The sequence below is a fragment of the Ornithorhynchus anatinus genome, chromosome 7 (genome assembly GCF_004115215.2).
Source record: "Ornithorhynchus anatinus isolate Pmale09 chromosome 7, mOrnAna1.pri.v4, whole genome shotgun sequence".
NCBI lineage: Eukaryota > Metazoa > Chordata > Mammalia > Monotremata > Ornithorhynchidae > Ornithorhynchus > Ornithorhynchus anatinus.
The window spans coordinates 61,406,537-61,427,313 of NC_041734.1; the positions used below are offsets into that span (position 1 = coordinate 61,406,537).

The window sequence follows — 20,777 nt, forward strand, 5'->3', positions numbered from 1 at the left end:
AACACACACCCGTACCCACACACTCACAGCTGCACCTGTCTACATGCCCACGGGGCCAGGCTGGCAAGCGAGATGGCAGGGCTCCCGGCAGTAGGCTGCCTGGCAGACTCTGCGGGGGCGACGTGGGCGGCACGTTCCAGGGAAGCTAGAGAGCTCCCCCGGTGCTCGGTCCCCCGGGCATCCCTTTCCGGGCGCTGTAGGGTACGGCTCTGCGAGACCCCGTCGCCTCAGCCTCCCCGATCCACTCCGCGAGACCCCGGCCTCCTCCCCGCGTCTCCGAGGGGGGTGGGCACGCTCCACCTTTCTAAGGCGACGGGCCCGCTGGCTGGATCTGAAAGTGAGTGTTTGGGAGGAGGGGGCGGAGGAGCGGGGGGGGGGTGGTTCGGACCTAACCGGCCCCAGGCCGACGAGGCATCAGGCTGTAGTCTCGAGGAGCTAAATTTGGCATCACCGCGCGGCGCTGTTTGTTCCTACTGTCTGTGGCTCCTTGAGTTTCCCCCCGAGGATCCGGGTGGGTGTATGTTTGAGGAAGGGAGGAAAAAGGAGGAGGGAGGGAGGGAGGGAGGGATAGTAGTGGAAGAAACGAGCACGGGAAGAATGGGAAGATGGATAGAAGGGAGATTCCAGAATAAAGGATGAGAATTTGAGAGCCAAGGACAAGCGCAGTAGAGGGAGGGAAGGAGAAAGAAGGTAGAAGCAAAGCCAGGGGCCAAGAGCGAAGCTCGAAGTCGGTCAGTTGAGGGCGGCCACAGCGGGCAGCAGGAAAAGCGGACTCCCTCGAGGGCTCTGCCTCCGGGCGGTTGGAAACACCGCAGCCATCCTCTTTTCCATTTTCATTACTAGTAATATTAATGGCAATAATAATAATAATGGCATTAAGTGCTTACTATATGCCAGGCACTCTTCTTAAGCCTTGGGTAGATACAAGATCATCAGGTCGGGGACAGTCCTTGTCCCACATGGGGCTCCCCGTTTTGCAGATGAGGGAACTGAGGCACAGAGAAAGGAAGCGACTTTGCCCAAGGTCAAACAGCAGACAAGTGGCGGAGCCGGGACTAGACCCCAGGTCCTTCTGACTCCCAGCTACCGTGCTCTTTCCGCCAGGCCGAGCTGCTCCTCGTTGCTCCGTGGGAGCGACCTGTGCAGGAACCCGTCAGAGCAGAGGCTGGTGGGATGAAAGGCACTGGGACCTGGCTCTTTGAAATTCAAGCTGTACCTCCGTGGCTCTGTCATTTTAAAGGGACCACCCTCATTGCGTGAGAAGCACTCGGGGGTCTGGACGGGTCTGGTGCGGGGGAGTTCCAGAGTTTCCTCCGGCAGAAATGTAGGCATTTCTTTCCTGTCTCGTCGCATTGCCACCCGGCCCGGTCACCACCTACTTCCAAGTCTTCTTTGGGTCGGGGGGAGAGTTCTTCCCTACCGAAGCTGTTTTTCCTTCCAGCTCCATCTGTCTTGGGCAACCCGATTTTCTCTGCTCTAGACCAGCTTTTGTGGAATACGGGAAAGGGAGGACTAGAGAGAGGACAACTTTGGGGTGATTCAAGTGTGGGGAAGGGGGTGAGGGTCCCAGAGGGCCCTATTTCACCTGCGGCAGTGTCGTCCCTCCTTCTCCTTCGGTTTCTCCCTTCCCACGGTCAGTCTGAGCTCCGTGAAGGGGGGCTGCCCTTTTTCTCCCTCCAGCAGGCTTAGAAAGGGGAGATGAATCGATGGTATTTATTGAGTGCTTACTATGTGCAGAGCACTGTACTAAGCACTTGGGAGAGTACAGTGTAACAGAGTTGGGAGACACAGTCAAGCGGAGATGCCCCTCGCTCCATCCTGGCACCGCGCAAACGTCCTGTTCCCCCGACAGAGAAGGAAAGTGGTCACCCTGGACGAACTTGAGGTCGTCCTTTAGAGTGAACGGTGGGAACTCGGCTGAGAGGGAGGAGGAGGAGGAGGAGGAGGAAGAGGCGGCCAGAGGTTTGTTCTCAGTCTGCCTGTCATCATTCCCTGCTTCCCTCTTCCTCTCCCCCCGCCCCTTTTATGCCCTCCACCCAGGCCTTTCCCTTTGCAAAGCTAAATTCTCCAACTAGGAAAGCAAAGCTAAAGTCTCCAACTAGGGAAGACGAATAGGTGCCCGGGGAGGGCAGTGGGAGGCAAATCTGGGTCCAGGAAGGGCAGGGCTGAAGTCCCTTTGTTGGTTTAATGAATCTTGCAGCAGGAGATCTGGGCTCGGTGGGGAGCGATCCCCAGGCTCAGCTTGTTCTGCCTCCCCACTGCTCGACCCCGCAGCTGCTTCCTCTCTTGCCTGGGTAGAAAGGTTAAACGGGATTGGGCTCGGGGAGACTGGAGAAGGGTGATGGGCTAGGGGGAGTCCTGACTTCAGAAAGGCCTTTGGATCTGAGCTGGATTTCTCTGTGCCCTTCTCCCTTGCTGCAGAGAAGGAGCGTGGCCTAGTGGAACGAGCGTGGGGCTGGGAGTCTGAAGATCTCCGTTCTAATCCCGGCTACGCCACTCACCTGCCGTGTGACCTTGGGCAAGTCACACTTCACATCTCTGGGCCTCAGTTTCTTCATCTGTAAAAATGGGGAATTAAATCCTACTCCCTTCTCCCTCCTCGACTGTGAGCCCCAGCTGATAACCTTCTATCTACCCCAGTGCTTAGAACAGTGCTTGGCCCATAGCAAGTGTGTAACAAATACCATAATTATTATTATTATTATTACTGATACTGCAGCATAGGAGATTGACAGTCCATATCAGGAAGTACTTTCTGACATGACGTGATGGCCGCCGGGCAGAGCCGGGCCTTGTTTTGAACCCCACTGTCCTCGCACAAACTGAAAGTCATCGCCCTCTGGGTTGTCAACACCAAGGACAAATATTTACCGATCGAGGCGGCGTGCCAGCCGGCCGGAGCCTCGGCGGGTTCTGCTCCGTAATGCCCTCCGGCAGGTGGCCCCCCGGCTTCTTCTGGGACGGAGGCCTCCGCTAAAGGAGCCCCAATGGTACCACTCGTAGCTCTTATCTCTGTCCGCCTCCTTGAACTTCTGGACGGCAGTAATCTCCCCGATCTCCACTGACGTTTTCTATTTAAGCGCCCAGGTCCCCGGGCTGGCAATTTCACAACCCGATTCACTTGTGAACCCGGCCTCTCAGCACAGGAAGCGCTGGCCCGCAATTAGAGGGGCTCCCGGTCTCCCCGGTTGTCCGGGGATCTGCCCACCGGCTTTGACCGCTGCCGTCGCTCGTCCCGTTCGGTGGCCCCCCGTCTCCTCTGCTGGTTGCCCGCAGGATTTCCCACCCAGCTCCGGAGGTCCTCTCTGCTCCACCCTGCTTGAGATGAGGTCCCGGCAGGAAGAGAAGGTTGTAACTTTGGTTTTGGATGGTTTTGGCTGGCCTTTCAGCCTGGGCAGTGGGGGTCGGTAGGGGTGGAGGGGGCCTGGTGTAGAAGAAAGGTCTCCGGGGAGATAGCTGGATTGTGGGGTTCAAAAGCGGGGAGCTCAGCTATACTGACAATTCTGGACACTGTTGAACTTTTTTCCTCTTGGAAACGAAATAATAATAATAATCGTGACTTTCTGCCGGGCACTATACTAAGCATTAGGATAGATGCAAGCTAATCAGGTTGGACACAGACTCTATCCCACGTAGGGCTCGCGGGGCTCACAGTCTTAATCCCGTTTTACAGATGAGGTAACGGAGGCATAGAGAAGTTAAGTGACATGCCCAGGGTCACGCAGAAGACAAGTGGCAGAGCCGGTATTAGAACCCAGGTCCTTCTGAGTAACTCTGATGCTCTAACCGTGAAGCCACGCTGCTTCTCCATTGAGTGTATTGAGAGTGTGTCGAGTGCGTGAGTTTGTGTGCAGATGAATGCGTAATCCTCCACAGTCCTAGACAGATCTGCTGCTCTCTTACTGTCACACTCAGAGTGTCCGTCTGCCGGCTCCCGAGCTAGGGCTCATCCCAGCTGCGGCGAGGAACGTCGCGAGAGCCCTGCCCGCCCTTTGCCAATCTGTCCTTGGTGACCTGCCAGGGAGCCGGCAGATGGATGGCTTTTCCCCCCCTCGTCCTTCCCCTACCCCCAGAATCCCTTTCCTGCCGCCTCTCCTCCCCTGAGGCATCCCGGTCCAGGCGGGCAGGCGGGAGGGGAGGCTTCCCACATGGTCAGTCGCCCTTAATCCCCCGAGCCTCCACCCAGATGATTTTCAGACTTAGTAGGAGGGCTCCAGGGTCGCTCTGCCTGTGCCACCCCGCCACCCCAAGGGAATGCTTTCTACAGCGAGCTGGGGAGAAAAGGGGCCAGGGCCCTCAGCACCCGGCGTCCAGCCTCAGGAGATGGGGCCCCCTCAGGTGAGGCCTAAATTAATTAATTAATGTTGGTATCTGTTAAGCGCTTACTATGTGCTGAGCACTGTTCTAAGCGCTGGGGTAGACACAGGGGAATCAGGTTGTCCCACGTGGGGCTCACAGTCTTAATCCCCATTTTACAGATGAGGGAACTGAGGCACCGAGAAGTGAAGTGACTTGCCCACAGTCACACAGCTGACAAGTGGCAGAGCTGGGATTCGAACTCATGAGCCCTGACTCCAAATCCACGCTGCTTCTCCAGGGAGACGGGCTCCTGGGAGAGGCGAGAGGAGAAGCAGCGTGGCCTAGTGGACGGAGCCAGGCCTGGGAGTCAGAAGGACCTGGGTTCTGATCCCAGCCACCACTTATCCGCTGTGTGACCTTGGGCAATCACTTCAATTCTCTGTGCTTTAGTTTCCTCATCTGTAAAATGGGGGATTAAGACTGTAAGCCCTATGTGGGACAGAGACTGAGTCCAACCCGATTTGGTTGTACCCACCACAGTGTTCAGTACAGTGCCTGGCACATAGCAAGCACTTAACAAATACCAGAGTCATTATTATTATTATTATGGGGGCATGGAGCAGAGTGAGTGGGGACTGGAGGGGAAGCTCTGAAGAGAAAGTAAAAGACGGTAGGAGTCCCTGGGAGGGAGGGAGAGAGGGAGGGTGATTGTGGAAGAGTGAGAGGGTTTGGGAAGCCTGGCGACAGTAATAATAATAATAATGATAATTGTATTTAAGAGAGTAGTATGTTTCAAGCACTGATCTGAGTGCTGGGGTAGATACGAGTCAATCAGGTGGGACACAGTCGACATCCACGTGGGATTCACAGTGTAAAGAGGAGGGAGAATAGCTCTTAAATCCCCATTTTACAGATGAGGAAACAGAGGCATGGAGAAGGTAAATGACGTGCCCGCGGTCACACGACAGGCAGGTGGGAGAGCTGGAATTAGAACCCAAGTCCTCTGACTCCCAGGCGCAAGCCCTTTCGACCATTCAGCCGTATTTATTGAGCGCGTAACTGTGTGCAGAGCACTATACTAAGCTCTTGAAAAGTACAGTTCAGCAGCAGATAGAGAAAATCCCTGCCCGACAACAGGCTCACGGTGTAGAAGGGGGAGACTAGACACGGCTTTGCCTGAGAGTGAAAGATGTTTTTTTCGTCTGATGGTAGTCTTGGGGCGGGAGGCGTGGTATCTGAGTCACCCGTGTTCCAACTGGAAGGCTGAGGGCTCCCCCCATGGGGATCTGTCGCGCTGTCTGAGTTGCCCTGGAGACTCGATCCCCTGGGGCCGGAATGCCGAGCTCAGCTAGAGCTCGGAGCGGGAGGATTCTCCCACCCTCGAGGCTCACCCCGCAGACAAGGCGTGGGCACTTCGGCTCAGGTTCCCCACCCCGGCTCTGGCGACTCCACCCCTGACAAGGGCATGGCCGGGAATGGCAGCCGGGCACGCCCCGCTCCGGGGGGACCCTGGCATCTTGGAGAATCTTCCCCGCTCCTCCCCCAGTTGTTGAGCGGCTATTCAGAGCTTCCATCTGCCAGCAGCTCGTGCCTGGGAGTCAGGGGACTTGGGTTCCAGTTTCAGCTCTGCCACTTGCCTGTGGCAAGTCATTTACCTCCTCCATGCCTGTTTTCTCATCTCTAAAATGGGGATTTAGTACATATTCTCCCTTCTCCTTAGACTGTGAATCCTAGGTGGGCGGGGAATGTGTCCAATCTGATTAACTCGCATCTACCCCAGCACTTAGATCAGTGCTTGACACATAGTAAGCTCTTAAATACCATTATCGTAGGGCAGCTCTATGCTCCCCTTCCCCTCCCTCCCCACCAGCCGGCCCTGTAGACCCAGAGAAACCCACCCGGGGCTCCCTACCGTGTCTAAGCTCCCTCAGTCAGATTGTGTCCTAAGATGTCGAGCCAGGGCACCAGTCGATCAGTCGTACTTACCAAGTGTTTACTGTCTGCAGAACAATAACAACAGTGATGATATTTCTTAAGTGCTTCAAATGTGCAAGGCTCTGTACTGAGCACTGGCATGAATACGAGCAAAATCGGGTTGGACACAGGCCCGGTCCCTCATGGGGCTCACAGTCTTAATTACCATTTTACAGATGAGGGAACTGAGGCACAGAGAAGTGAAGTGACTTGCTCAAGGACACAGAAGACAAGTGGCGGGGCCGGGATTAGAACACAGGAACTTCCGATTCCAAGACCCACGCTCTATCCGCTGGGCCACGCTGCTTCTCCAGAGCACTGTCCTAAGTGCTCGGGAGAGTTCGGAGTAACAGAGTTAGTAGCCATGTTCCATGCCCACAATGAACTTACAGTCCAAAGGGACTGTCTAGAGTCCTACAGTTAAGAGGCACCAGCCGTCCTCGTTGACTCCCTGGTACTCAGGTGCCACGCTGGCAACCCTGAGAACCAGAGTGCTGGGCTGGGGGAAAGCACCCCTGGGTCCGTTCCGGGCACCAGCTTCTTTTGCTTTTTGTTCGGTTTCTGTTTAGTGAGATGGGTGGGGCAGAACAAAGCGACAGAGGCCAGTGGGCAGGGTGGGGCGGGGTTGGATTGATCGGCCACTTCAGGGGTCTCCCGGGCCACTGCCCGGTGTCCCGGTTGGTCCAGGCCGGCTGCGTACCTCAGGGGCCAGAGAGCAGCCAGGAGGAGGAAACGGAAGAGGGTGTGTGAGGGTAGGTTCAGCTGAGGACGTTGTTTCTGAATCCTTGGATAAGAGAGGGATCCTGGGAGATCGGGGCTGTGGAGCTGGTCCTCCCGGCTCCAGCAGCTGCTCTCATCTGGCCGGATGCCTAATCCATCTCGGCGGAATCCCGGCTACTTCCGCTTCCACCGCTGGACTCGGGAGCAGGTGGCTGGGCCCCGGGCGGCGGGGAGGAGGAGGGGGACCTGGGGGTGTGCCCACTGCTCAGCTGGGGCAGGGTGGTGGGGCAGCGGCCCCTCCCCTCCGGGGCCCACCCCTCTCTGAAAGCAGCTGGGGAGGCCTTGAGTTCTGAGCCCATTCTGGAGGCCTGTTTAATGATAACCGTGGTATTTAAGTACTTACTAAGTGCCAGGCACTGTACTCAGCACTGGGGTGGATTCAAGCAAATCGGGTTGGACACGGTCCACGTCCCACGTGGGGCTCAAAGTCTCAGTCTCCATTTTAGAGATGAGGTAACTGAGGCCCAGAGAAGTGAAGTGACTTGTCCAAGGTCACCCAGCAGACAAGTGGCAGAACGAGGTTAGAGCCCACACCCTTCTGACTCCCAGGCCTGCACTCTATCCACTACACTGTTTAGGTCACAGGCTTGCTCCGGGCTGTGATCAGCCTTCTCCGGACACTGTACTGCCTAGACAGAGCAAGGGTGACCATTCTAGCCCTCTGGGAGCCAACCACCCGAGCCAAATGGGCCTGGCGTCCTGGACATCTGGGAGTTTTCTCTTTTCTCTTTATGGACACATCTGGAATTCATTGATTTCTTTTTTTTTTCTTTTGTTTTGTTTTTTAATCCTACTTGTTAAGTACTTACTCTGTGCCAGCCACTGTACCAGGCACTGGGGTAGACGCAAGATAATCAGTTTGGACACCATCCCCGTCCCACAGGGAGCTCACAGTCTTAATCCCCATTTTACAGATGAACTAATTGAGACACGAAAAAGTTAAGTGACTTGCCCGAGGGCGCGCAGCAGACAAGTGGTGGAGCAAGGATTAGAACCCAGGTCCTTCTGACTCCCAGCCCCATGCTCTGTCCACTAAACCACACTGCTTCTCCTTCCTTTCTGGCTCCAGCCTTCAGTGTTGATCTGTGCCCCTGCCAGCTGCAGGGAAGCTCCTTGAGAGAAGTGCTGTTGTACAGTGCTTTGCACACAGTAGGCATTCAATAAATAGCACCGACTGACTGACTGTAGGTGCGGGGTTAGAGCCACGGAGGCCTGTGAGGAGGGCAGTCGGAGGCTGCGACCGGGGGCTGTACGTGGCAGATAAGAGCAGGGATCGTGTCCAGAGTGTTTAGAGAGGAAACCGGGCCGGTAGAAGTTGATCGTCGTCCGTCAGAGTTTCTCCCTCAGTCTCTGGGGAGCAGGGCCGATGCAAACTTTGGCCCGGCAGGGTTGGGCCTCAAGGGTTAGCCCTGTGATACGCTGCTACTTTGCAGAGCTGAAAGCCACTGGGTCCGTCGCTGGAGGGGGTTGAGGACCCGGCGGCGGGAGGACTGGCTTTGCTTTCGGTTTGCCAGGTGCAACTGGTGGTTGGAGGTCCTTGAGTAGCATTTTTTCTGGTCATCTATGGATGGTGGGTGATATGCATGTATGTACTTAGGCATCTTTGCGTATGTGACTTGGCGCGGGGCTTATGTGGTTGAGGTGAGTTTGCAGATATGTGACTGTCTGGATGAGAGTATATATGTACGTGAAGTCTGTGGTTGTGTTTGCAACTGTGTGATGCGTGTGGCGATCGTATTTATTGAGCGCTTACTGTATGCAGAGCACTGTACAATATAACGGACACATTTCCTGCCCTTAAGCTTGCAGTCTAGAGGGGGAGACAGACATTAATAGAAATCAATGAATTCCAGATGTGTCCATAAGTGCTGTGGGGCCGGGACAGGGGGGTGAATGAAGGGAGCAAGTCAGTGCGATGCGGAAGGGAGAGGGAAAAGAAGAAAAGGGGACTTAGTCAGGGAAGGCCTCTTGGAGGAGGTGTGCCTTCAAGAAGGCTTTGAAGTGGGTAGAGTAAGTGTGTGTGTCTGCATCTGTGTCTGTCTCTCTTTGTCTGGGAAAGGCGACTCCTTTGGGTGGGCTCAGACTCTGTTTCTCTTGTTTCACCCCCGCACTAGGGGGGTGCTTCTCCCAAATCTCCCCAATCCCCATCACTCTGCTAAGAGCTGGGGTCAATACCAGATAATCAGATCAGACACAATACCTGACCCACAGGAGGCTCACAGTGTAGGGGAGGGAGAACAGGTATTGTATTTTAATAACTATAATAATAATTGTGGTGCTTGTTAAGCACTCACTTCATGCCAGGCGCTGTACTGAGCGCTGGGTGGATGCAACCAAATAGAGTTGGACACAGTCCCTGTCCCACGTGGGGTTCACACTCTCAACCCCCATTTTACAGATGAGGTAATTGAGGCACAGAGGAAGTGAAGTGACTTGCCCAAGGTCACACAGCAGACAAGTGGCGGAGCTGGGATGAGAACTCATGACCTTCTGACATTCAGGCCACCGAATCACAGAAAAGTTAGGTGACTTGCCCACGTGGCCTAGTGGAAAGAGCACGGGTCTGGGAGTCAGGGGATGTGGGTTCTCATCCCAGCTCTGTCACCTACCTACCGTGTGACCTTGAGCAAGTTACTTCACTTCTCTTTGTTCAGTTCCCTCATCTGCAAAATGGGGATTTAAAACCTGCGCTCCCTCCTACTTAACTCCCTCTAGACTGTAAGTTCGTTGTGGGCAGGGAACGTGCCTGCTAATTCTGTTGCATTGTACTCTCTCAAGCACTTAGTACAGTGCTCTGGACATAGTAAGTGCTCAATAAATTCTATTGATTGATTGATAAACTGTGAGCCCCATATGGGACCTAGTTATCTGGTATCTACTCCAGCATATGAAGTACAGTTCATTGCACATAATAAGCACTTAGCAAATACCACAGTTATCATTAGCCATCCCTCCTCTTTCACCCCTCCACACTCCTGTTTTCCTTCATCCCTTTTTACCCCCCTTCTTTTCTCTTCCACCTTTCCTTCCCGTTTTTGCTCCTCTCTCAGTTTCCTTTCCTACGTCTCCCCGTCTCACTCCTTCATCTCCATCTCCCCGACCCTCCTGAGTTCCAACTTTCAATCCATCATCTTCGACGGTGTTTATCAAGCACTACTGTGCGCAGAGCACTGTAGAAGTGCTTAGGGGAGTAGAGTAAATAGGCGTGTTCCCGGCCCTCAAGGAGTTTACAGTCTCTCTCTTACTCTCACTTTTCCTTTAGTTCTCCTCAACTGGCCTTCTCTCTTTTTCCTTACCCTAGGCACCCCTCCTTTCACTTTTCTGTACTGCCAACCTCCCATCACCACCCATCTGTGCCATGCCCAGCCTCCCTCTCCAACTCTGCCTCTCTCTGTCTCTTCCCTAAGTGTCTGTGATCGAAAAGTTTGGAGACAATCAGCTCTAGGCTGTCCCTGACCTAATCTCCTCCAGTCCTGTAACAAGAGCTGCTGCTGCTGCTGCTGCTGGCAGAGGGACGCCACTTGCAGTCGAACGTTGCCTCATTCACATCCTGCTCCAGCGCAGCAAGGAGCAGCAGTGCGAGACCCCCCGGGCCCGGGACGTTTTGGGGAATGGAGGTAGGTCCGGCAGATCCCGGACGGGGAGTGGGGCGGTCGGCGTAGCCGTGGAGAGGGCCCGGCTTCCACGTCGTCCGTGGAACTTTCCACCGGGCTCCAAGGAAGACCCAATCGCAGGATTGCTGAGATAGGGGGACGGGGACAGCCCTGGTCGCCCACCTGCTCCCTCTTCGCCCACTCCCTAAATCAAGGCCAGAAGTAAATGGTTTACTTAATAGTAAATCCACTGAGAGCCGCAGCGGGTCAGGGTCAGGGCTGGGGGAATGGCCTCTTGAAACTGAGCTCCTCAGGTGTTCGAAAGAGAGGCCGGTGTGGAAGGGGGTCTAGATCACAGCCCCTCTCCCTCTTCCCCGCCTCTTCCCCTCTCCCACTTCACCGTAATTCTATGTTCCCCCGAGATGCTAAAGGGGTCAGGCTGTGTGGGGAGGATGGAGGGAAAACTTGGTATTTTGGCTGCTTCTGGAACACCCCCCTTTTGGGAATGATGTGAATGCTCTTCTCCGACCCACCCCCCGTCCTTCCTTTCCCCGAGACTCAGTTGCCATGTGGTAGCACCCCAGAGGTGGCTGCGGGGAAGCTTGGGTGAGGGTCTAGCAGGGGTCTCAACTTTCATTTTGAGCATGAGGGTGAACTTTCAGGAAGAAGATGGGCAGGGAGAGGGAGGAGGGAAGAGAGGAAAGGGAAGGAGAAAGAAAGAGGAAGTAAAGGGGGCCAAAGGAGTGCCTCCCCCGGGCATCGGAGCTGGTGCTAGTAGCTCCCCATGCCCCCGGATCTGACCCACCCACATCCCCCCGCCCCGCCCTTAGAACACACAAACATAGTTGCCATGGCAGCGGCGATGCTGCCGGAACTCCAGGGTTCTGACTCCTGCTCTGCTGTTCGCACGGCTCACGTCCAGGCCCCACTCTGGCCCCAAGGACTCCAGCCTCCGTTTGCACCCTGAGGACCCCAGCCTTCATCTAGCTGCCGCTCACCACCACGGTACCGAGCCTCCCCCCTATCCACGACCCCCAGGCCCGGATGCCCATGAGGTCTGGTGAGGAAAGCTCAAGCTGGCGTACCCTGGCTTTCCCAGCCCTCCTCCAGGTTATAAATCAGCAGAACTGGTGAGTTGCCTAACGAACGGAGGCATTTAAAAGGCAATTCAGGCTCTAACGCAGGGCCCCAGGAGATGCTTTTACTTGGAGTGGAATTCGCGGCCCCTCCTCATGCCGGCCGACGGGGGCTTTGAGAGCCGCTAATGGCCACAGAGAGGTTTTCAAGGCCTGGGCCCGCTGGGGGCCGAGCGGAGGAACAGCCGCTCCTCTTTCCAGAGCCGCGCCAGGGCCAACTGGCACCAGATGGGCAGAGGCCAACAGCCCCAGAACGGGGGAGCAGACCAACAGGCACCCCGCTTGGCACGACAGGTTCAGAGCAGAGACCCCCAGCCCTGAGGGAGAGGGGCTGCAACCGGCAGAGAGGGGCTAGGAGGGTCTACGGGGGTGCCCCGAACTGTCCACGGGGCTTGGCCCGTCTCAATCAGTTTTACATTTTACTCCGTTTCACAGCTGAGTTAACTGAGGCCCAGAGAATTGAGGTGACTTGCCGAAAGTCACACAGCAGACAAGTGGCAGAGCCACTTGATCTTCTGACTCCCAGGCCTATCCTCTATCCACTACACCATGCTGCAGTTGGCCACCGAAGACCCAGGGGTGGATCTTTGCAGGCGAGTGAATTGCCGAGACCGGTCCGCAAATGACAATGAGGCGGTGGTCATCACCTCTGCCATTTCTCCGGCCCACTCTCAGGTGCCCCCTCTCTCAGTCCCTGTTCCTGGCCAGGGAGCCAAGACTTAACCAGCCTCTTTCCCGAGGGGATGGATTCAAATGAACTCTTCTGTGGATCCCAGCCGAGCTTTCCATCCTGGGTGTGGGGAGCAGCAAGGAAATGTAGATGTTTCCTGCCAAGAGAAGCCAGGTTGAGTCGTACATCCAGGAAGGCAGGAGGAGTGGGAGGCGGAACCTAGCCGCCCCCACCTTTCCCCGTGTCTGTGCTCCCCTCAGGGGGCTTCTCTGGGCTCTACCTGGACAGGTAGAATTAGGGTCAACGATGATGGAGGGGGTCAGTGGCCAAAAGGAGGAGAAACGAGCAAAAACGTATTTTGCCTTTCATTTAATAATAATGTTGGTATTTGTTAAGCGCTCACTATGTGCAGAGCACTGTTCTAAGCGCTGGGAGAGATACAGGGCGATCAGGTCGTCCCACGTGAGGCTCACAGTTAATCCCCATTTTACAGACGAGGTAACGGAGGCACAGAGAAGTGAAGTGACTTGCCCACAGTCACACAGCTGACAAGTGGCAGAGCTGGGAGTCGAAGGCATGACCTCTGACTCCGAAGCCCGTGCTCTTTCCACTGAGCCACGCTGCTTCCCCTGTTAGGCACTGTAGTAAGCGCTGGGGTGGATACAAGCAAATCGGGTCAGGTGCAGTCCCTGTCCCACAAGGGCCTCACAGTCTTAATCCCCATTTTACCGATGAGGTAACTGAGGCACAGACAAGTGAAGTGACTTGTCCAAGGTCACACAGCAGACACGTAGCAGAGCCGGGATTAGAACCCTGGTCCTTCTGACTCCGTGCCCTCTCCACTAGGCCACGAAGAAGAGCTGCAGAGCCAGCCCTAGGGAGAGAGTCTTGCTGCAGAAAGGGCAGAAGTAAGGACAGGGATCAGAACTGGGCGGTGCAGGAGCTCTGACAGGAAGAGGGACAGAGGAACTCTCAGGGACATTTGCGTGTCCGATGGGTTAGGAAACGGCTCCCAGGTGGTCATTGGCCAAGAGGGCCTTAAAGGGCCTGGACCTACCCTGAAGGGGATTAAATGCCTCCACTGGCCCAGGGTGGCCTAACTGAGACATTTGAAACTTTCGAATCAGCAGGTCCGCGTGAGGACTCAACCTGGATAAATTAACAGTGTTGCTGAAAGGCAGCAGGAAACAGGATAGTTCAGGTGGATCGTTGGGAGCAGGCAGGCAGCAGTGGAGTGGGTAGGGAGAGGTAAAAGTCCAGGGGATAGGAAGGGGCTGAGGCGGGAGAGAAAGAAAGACTGTACACTAGATTGCGGGTTATAAGCTCCCTCTAGACTGTGAGCTCGTTGTAGGCAGGGAACGGGCATACCAGTTTGGTTATAGCGTACTTTCCGAAGAGCTTAATACAGTGCTCTGCACATGGTAAGTACTCAGTAAATAAGAGAGAAGGAAAGAGGAGCAGAAATCTGAAAAGAGTTTGAATGGAAAGTCCCTGGGTGGGTAAAACTGAAAGGGAAAGGCAAGGTCTCCCGGCATTTGATCGGAGGCCCAGAGGGTTGAGAGAAGAGGAACCCGCGGGAGTCTCCCTTGTACATGGGTCACCAACTGCCCAAAACGTCCTCTGCTGCTCAGCTTGGCCTCCGGCTGAGGACCCAGATGGAGTTGAGAAGGGCGTGATCTCCCTTGTTTGGTACTTGGGCGGAAATCAGGCATAGTAATGTCAGTCATCGATTGGCTCAGCCCCCTCCCCTGCTTCCTGCATCAGCATCATGGGGCCACTTGCAGGGCTTTTAAAAAAAACAACCACATACCACACGCTCCTAGCACCGGCACTTCCATATCGAGCGTATGTAAAAATACATGGGTTGAGCCATTTCCTGCCGCTTCCGTTCTAGCGTGTCGATAAGGCACCGGGGAGGCCATCCTGGCCGGAGCCTCCAAAGCCACAGCCTCCGAACGAGCTTCCGAAGCAAGGAGCCGGGCTCCTGAGACTCAGTGGCAGCTGTTTCGGGGGCTCACTTGTCTTTCTGACTTTGTTTTTCTCCTGTTCCCCCGTTCCTTCCTTCCTTCTGTCTGTCCGTCTCCCTCTCTCTCATGTACTTTCTGTGTTTCCTCTCCTGCAAAAGGGGTGACCCCATGGAGAGGGGGTGGAGTAGCAGGGGTCGTGGGGGCGGACAGGTCTCTAGCTGGCCCTCTGCCCCCTCCTCCTACTCTGGGTCTGGTCACTGACTGGGAAGGAAGCCAGCTGGCCCTCCCCTCCCCTCCCCTACCCGGGTGTCTTCCCCTCCTGGTTCTGTTGGCTGCGGGTGGGCCGGGCACAGGTGAGGCCCGGGCCCCGGTCCGGCCCGAGGAGGGCTCGCGGATGCCCACGCCACTATGAGACGGAAGAGGTGCGTGACAGTGGACGAGAGCTGGAAGGTAACAGCGCCCACGCCAAGACGGGGGCCGCCGGGATGACTGGCGGCAGGAGTGCCTGGCTGAGAGGGTCCTCGCGAGGTCTGGTGCCGGTGGCGGGACAGGATGGCGGGGCTAGGATGGCTGGGGATGGAGGGGAGGGCGCTTGCCTCGGAGGCGGCCTTGGCTTCCAGTTGCTTGGGGAAGTTTTCGTTCCCAGGCCGCTTTCCCGTCCCTTGCCAAGAGCTTCTGCAGTGGAAGCAACCGCGATGGCTTCTCGCTAAGCCTCTGGCCTGGGTTTCTGTTCGTGGGCGAGGAATGTGTCCGTTTACTGTCGGACTGTACTCTCCCAAGCGCTCAGTACAGTACTCGCCACACAGTAAGCACGGGATAAATGCTGTTGAACGAGTGAATGAATTCTCCCTGTTGTCCAGCGGAGAAGCAGGCCCAGGGTACGGGGGTGCGGGGGGTGGTGGTGGTGACTCAGCTGAAGTAGGCCTGTGTGTGTGGAGCCAGGAAGGACTGCAAAGCCGCAGCTGCCGGGACCCTCCCAGAACCCCCCCCCCCCCGTCCTCAACTTCTCCTCCTCCTCTTCCTCTCCCCCCCGGCCCCGGCAGGTGGACAAGGGAGACCAGAGCGGCCTGAGCCTGTCCGGCGGCCCCGGCCATGGCGATCCCGACGGCCCCGTCGGCCTGGACGTGCCCGACGGGGCCCCGGACCCCCAGCGGACCAAGGCCGCCATCGAGCACCTGCACCAGAAGATCCTGAAGATCACGGAGCAGATCAAGATCGAGCAGGAGGCCCGGGACGACAACGTGGCCGAGTACCTGAAGCTCGCCAACAACGCCGACAAGCAGCAGGTGTCCCGCATCAAGCAGGTGTTCGAGAAGAAGAACCAGAAGTCGGCCCAGACCATCGCCCAGCTCCACAAGAAGCTGGAGCACTACCACCGGCGGCTGAAGGAGATCGAGCAGAACGGGCCGTCCCGCCAGCCCAAGGACGTGCTGCGGGACATGCAGCAGGGCCTGAAGGACGTGGGCGCCAACGTACGGGCCGGCATCAGCGGCTTCGGGGGCGGGGTGGTGGAGGGGGTCAAGGGCAGCCTGTCGGGCCTCTCCCAGGCCACCCACACGGCCGTGGTGTCCAAGCCGCGCGAGTTCGCCAGCCTCATCCGCAACAAGTTCGGCAGCGCCGACAACATCGCCCACCTGAAGGACCCGCTGGAGGGCGGGCCCCCCGAGGAGGCCGCCCGGGCGCTGAGCGGCAGCGCCACGCTGGTGTCCAGCCCCAAGTACGGCAGCGACGACGAGTGCTCCAGCGCCAGCTCGGCCTCCGCGGGCGCCGGGAGCAACTCCGGGGCCGGGCCGGGCGGGGCCGGGCTGGGCAGCCCCAAGTCCGCCACCTTGTACGGCCACCCCAACAACCTGGACGCCCTGCTGGAGGAGCTGCGGGACATCAAGGAGAGCCAGGCCCACCTGGATGACTCCCTGGAGGACCTGAAGGCCCAGCTGCAGCGTGACTACACCTACATGACCCAGTGCCTGCAGGAAGAGCGCTATAGGTGCGGGTCGGCGGCGGGGGGTGAGGGGTCGGTCCTCGCCAGCCCCGCGGCGCCCCGGGATCCCGCGGCCCCATCCTGCTTCTCGGGGCCATCTCGGGGCCTGGCTCAGGGGAAGCCCAGACTCGTAGCCCTCTAGACCGTGAGCTCCCTGTGGGGAGGGGACGTGTCTGCCAACTCTGTTGGGCTCTCCCAAGCACTTAGTACAGTGCTCTGAAAGCTATAAGTGCTCGGTAAATACCACTGATTGAATGATAAGCGGGGTCGGGGACGGTCATTATTATTACTGCGGTGTTTATTAAGCTCTCACTAGGTGCCGGGCACTGTTCGAAGCGCAGGGAAAGGTACAAGATTATCGAGTTGGACACGGTCCCTGTTCCACAGAGGTTTCACAGTCTTAATCCCCATTTTACAAATGAGGGCACTGAAGTGAAGTGACCCGCTCGAGGTCACACAGCAGACCGGCGGTGGAACCGGTATTAGAACCCAGGTCCTTCTGACTGCCAGGCCCGTGCTCCGTCCACTAGGCCACACCGACGTCAACGGTCGGAGACCCAGATGGGGACGCCCTCCGGTTGCAGAGGGGCGGAGAGGGAGAAGGGGACCCGTTGGGTGGATTCGGGGCCGGGGCCGATCCCGTACCGAAATCGGCTTCGGGAGAGCCGAATGACGGTCCGGATCCCCCCGAGGTTGGGGGTCGGAGGCCCGGGAGTGCGACGGGAGAGATCCGGGTGCCTGATGAGTTATCGTTCTGCCCGTCCTTCCCTCCTCCCCGCTAGGTACGAGCGCCTGGAGGAGCAGCTGAATGACCTCACGGAGCTACACCAGAACGAGATGACCAACCTTAAGCAGGAGCTGGCCAGCATGGAGGAGAAAGTGGCCTACCAGTCCTACGAGAGGGCCCGTGACATCCAGGTACGGGCTGAGGCGGGGCGGGAGGGGGCCGATGGACCCGGGAGGCCGAAGGGGCTGCCTGTCGCTCGGGCCTCTGCTCCCCGACGGGCAGGGCCTCTGGACTGCACCAACCAGAGATTCCTGAGAAAGAGACAGAAGGATGGAGGGAGAGGCGGACAGCGGTGGGGAGGACCGGGGAGAGAAAGAGACACACACACGTTCTCTCGCACTCAGACACATGCACACAAGCCACTGGGAGAGACCAACTGCCTAACAGTTTCAGGGATGAGACCAGACTAACTTCCCCTTTTCCTCCCCTTCCCTCATCCCTCTGGTATCCATCTACCCGTGGATAAAAGGAAGTCTGGCCTAGTGGATAGAGCATGGGCCTGGGAGTCAGAAGGTCGTGCGTTCTAATCCCAGCTCTGCCACTTGTCTGCTGTGTGACCTTGGGAAGCTTCTCCGTGCCTCAGTTCCCTCATCTGTAAAACGGGGATTAAGACAGACTGTAAGCCTCATGTGGGTCAGGGACTGTGTCCGACCCGACTGTATTGTATCTACCCCGGTGCTTAGCACGGTGCCTGGCACATAGTAGGCACCTAACAGATATCATAATCAATAGTATTATTTTTATCTTCCTGGTGGACAAGCCCGGTCCAGCCCCTCCCAAGCACTGACTTTGGAGGTTAAAAATGATGCCTCGAGGCTGGTTCCTCCCAGGTCTCCCCCCCAGCCATCTGGTACCTTACGTGGCCCACCCAGGCCACGACCTCTCCTGCTCCACCCCAGAGCGAGCAAGGTTGTTTAAATTCAGCTCACTCATAAGCAGCAGCAACGGCAGCACGTGGCGAGCCACCATAGGGACTGTACCGTACTAGATGGTCAAGACGTGCAAGCAAAAGACCTGCCCTAGAAGCCTCCAGTGTCTTGGGGGAGAATAAAGAATTTCCATTAAGGGGCCGAAGGAGGAGCCCAGGCAGGTGACAACCTGTCCGTTTTGAGTGTCTGACCCCCTGCACGGGTGGGGAGAGGAGGCTGCGAATGGAGGTAGGGTGTATGGGTGTGTGTGTATAATAATAATAATAATAATGTTGGTATTTGTTAAGCGCCTACTATGTGCCGAGCACTCTTCCAAGCGCTGGGGTAGATACAGGGTAATCAGGTTGTCCCACGTGAGGCTCACGGTCTTAATCCCCATTTTACCGATGAGATAACTGAGGCACCGAGAAGCTAAGTGACTTGCCCAAAGTCACACAGCTGATAAGCGGTGGGAGCCGGGACTAGAACCCACGTCCCCTGACTCCTAAGCCCGTGCTCTTTCCACTGAGCCACACTGCTGTATGTGGCGGGGGCTGGGGGAGGGGGAGGGGGAGGCGGAGAAGACCCGTTTCCTGCCCTTGGAGTGGCAGTCAGCGGGGGAGACGGAGGGACGCAGCACACACTCTGAAACACGGTGCCAAGAATCTTTGACTCACAAAATAAAGCAACACCCTCGCCACAGCCGACGGTATGTCGGGGAGCGGGACGGAAGGGACAGGACGCTCGGCTGGAGCCGAGCGAGCCTTAAGTAGAGCAGGAGGTGCAGCGGGGGTGGGGGAGTGGTCCTGTCGTAAGCGGGTGGGCAGAGAGCCCCCCGGGCAGCCCCCCAACGCCCTCCTCTTTCCCCCACCCCCCTCCGTCTCCCGCCAGGAAGCCGTGGAGTCCTGCCTGACCAGGGTCACCAAGCTGGAGCTGCAGCAGCAGCAGCAGCAGGTGGTGCAGCTGGAGGGGGTGGAGAACGCCAACGCGCGGGCGCTGCTGGGCAAGTTCATCAACGTGATCCTGGCGCTGATGGCCGTGCTGCTGGTATTCGTCTCCACCATCGCCAACTTCATCACGCCGCTCATGAAGACCCGCCTCCGCATCGCCTCCACCTCCCTCGTCGTCCTCGTCCTCTTCCTGCTGTGGAAACACTGGGACACGCTCACCTACCTCCTGGAGCACGTGCTGCTGCCCAGCTGAGCGTCCGGCGGTCGTGTCCTCCGGCGGGGAGGGGCCCCGGAGGCCTGGGTCCCGGGCTCCCTCCGAGTTCCTTCCTTGTTTGGTTTGGTCACCTGACTGCTCTCGGTCCCCTCCCGCCCAGCCCGCTTCTTCTTCTCCCCTTGCCTCGGCCCAATTTCGGGTCTTCGCCGTGTCTCCCTGAGGGGACCCGTCTCGGGCTGTTACGCGTACTCCCGGGAGCAGAAGTGAGAAGAAAGGAGGAATCGTATTCATGTGATTATTTAAGGACACGCGAGAAGTTCCGGCCCAAGGGGCTAGTCTGCCGGCCGGCCCTGGCTCTCCCCACCGGAATTTGGTCCCAGAGCAGGCTGGGGGCGGACGTGACTTCGGAGGAAGGGCCCCCGGAGCGGCACGACGCGAGACGGGCCTTGACTGTTCCCGAGGGGAGGGACCAAGGCCAAGGCCCGGAAACATTCTCCCCCCTGCCCTGTGCCACGAGGGAGCGGACGGCGGGCGCGGGTCCTCGGCGGCCCCCAGGTCCGTGCCCCTTGTCGGCCGATCCGCCCTCTTGGGGGAAACCCGGGGCCCAGGATCCCTGGAACCTGGTTTTCTGTGCGCACGTTGATTTATTTATTTATTTATTGGGGTCCTCCCCCTTCCCCTCCCCTCCCCAGGACGGAACCGGCCCCGCTTCTGCTTTCCCCTGGCCCGGGCTGGGGGGGTGTGGGGGTGAGGGGGGACGCGAACCCATCTTTTCTACGTCTATTTATTTTATATTGGAGTGTGCGTGCGTGCGTGCGTGCGTGGGTGGGTAGGGGTGGGCTTTTTTAATCACCAGAGGACCAGGGGAAGTTGACGTTCCCAGCCCCACCGTCCACAGGACCTTACGGTACCAGACGGAATCCCAAGAGACCAAGTAATACCCACAGAGCCGGGAGCAGTCCCAGGTTTGGGAATGCCCAAGAAATAAAGATCCTTGCGTGATTCTCAAACTCATGCCGACTCTGAGTTATTGATCCAGGCCTCCAGCCCAGATCACGCCGGTCGCTCCCCCCTCCATCCCACCCTCCTCCTCCTCCTCCTCCTCCACCTTCCCTGCCCCAAAATATTTATCAGTCGTATTTGAGTGCTTGCGGTATGAAGAGCTTGGAAGAGTACGGTACAGTCAACCATAGTGAGCGCTTCCAGTGTGCAGAGTATTGCGCTGAGCGTTGGAGAGTACAGTATAACAGAGTTGGTGGATCCATTCCCTGCCCACAGTGAGTTTACGATCTAAAGGGGAGGCAGACGTTGATATAAATAATTTACGGCTATGTACGTGAGTGCCGTGGGGCTGAGGGAGAGGTGCATAAAGTTGATGAATTATTAATTAACAGTATAACCAAGTTGGTAGATAGGGTCCCTGCCCCCTAGGCAGAGGACTAGAGTCTAGAGGACTGCGGTCTCCGGTCCCCCAAAGCCCTAGACCCTGCGTTCTTTCCGTCATTTGCTTCCATCCCC

The 20,777-nt window shown here is 57.3% G+C and overlaps 1 protein-coding gene across 3 annotated transcripts in view; it reads left to right on the plus strand.

Moving 5' to 3' along the window:
- The window catches only part of TMCC2 (transmembrane and coiled-coil domain family 2), a 47,104-nt gene extending 26,831 nt beyond the window's left edge, over positions 1–20,273 (plus strand). The window contains exons 1-4 of one of the 3 annotated variants that reach the window (XM_029069090.1): positions 2,897–3,348; positions 15,463–16,406; positions 17,183–17,318; positions 18,987–20,273. In XM_029069090.1, coding sequence (XP_028924923.1) covers positions 3,325–3,348; positions 15,463–16,406; positions 17,183–17,318; positions 18,987–19,298 — 1,416 coding nt within the window. In that variant the 5' untranslated portion in view covers positions 2,897–3,324 and the 3' untranslated portion in view covers positions 19,299–20,273. Of the gene's footprint in view, positions 1–2,896; positions 3,349–13,236; positions 14,870–15,462; positions 16,407–17,182; positions 17,319–18,986 lie in introns of those variants that run through there. The other 2 variants (XM_029069089.1, XM_029069088.2) reach the window with 2 other exon arrangements.
- The last annotated feature ends 504 nt before the right edge of the window (positions 20,274–20,777 follow it).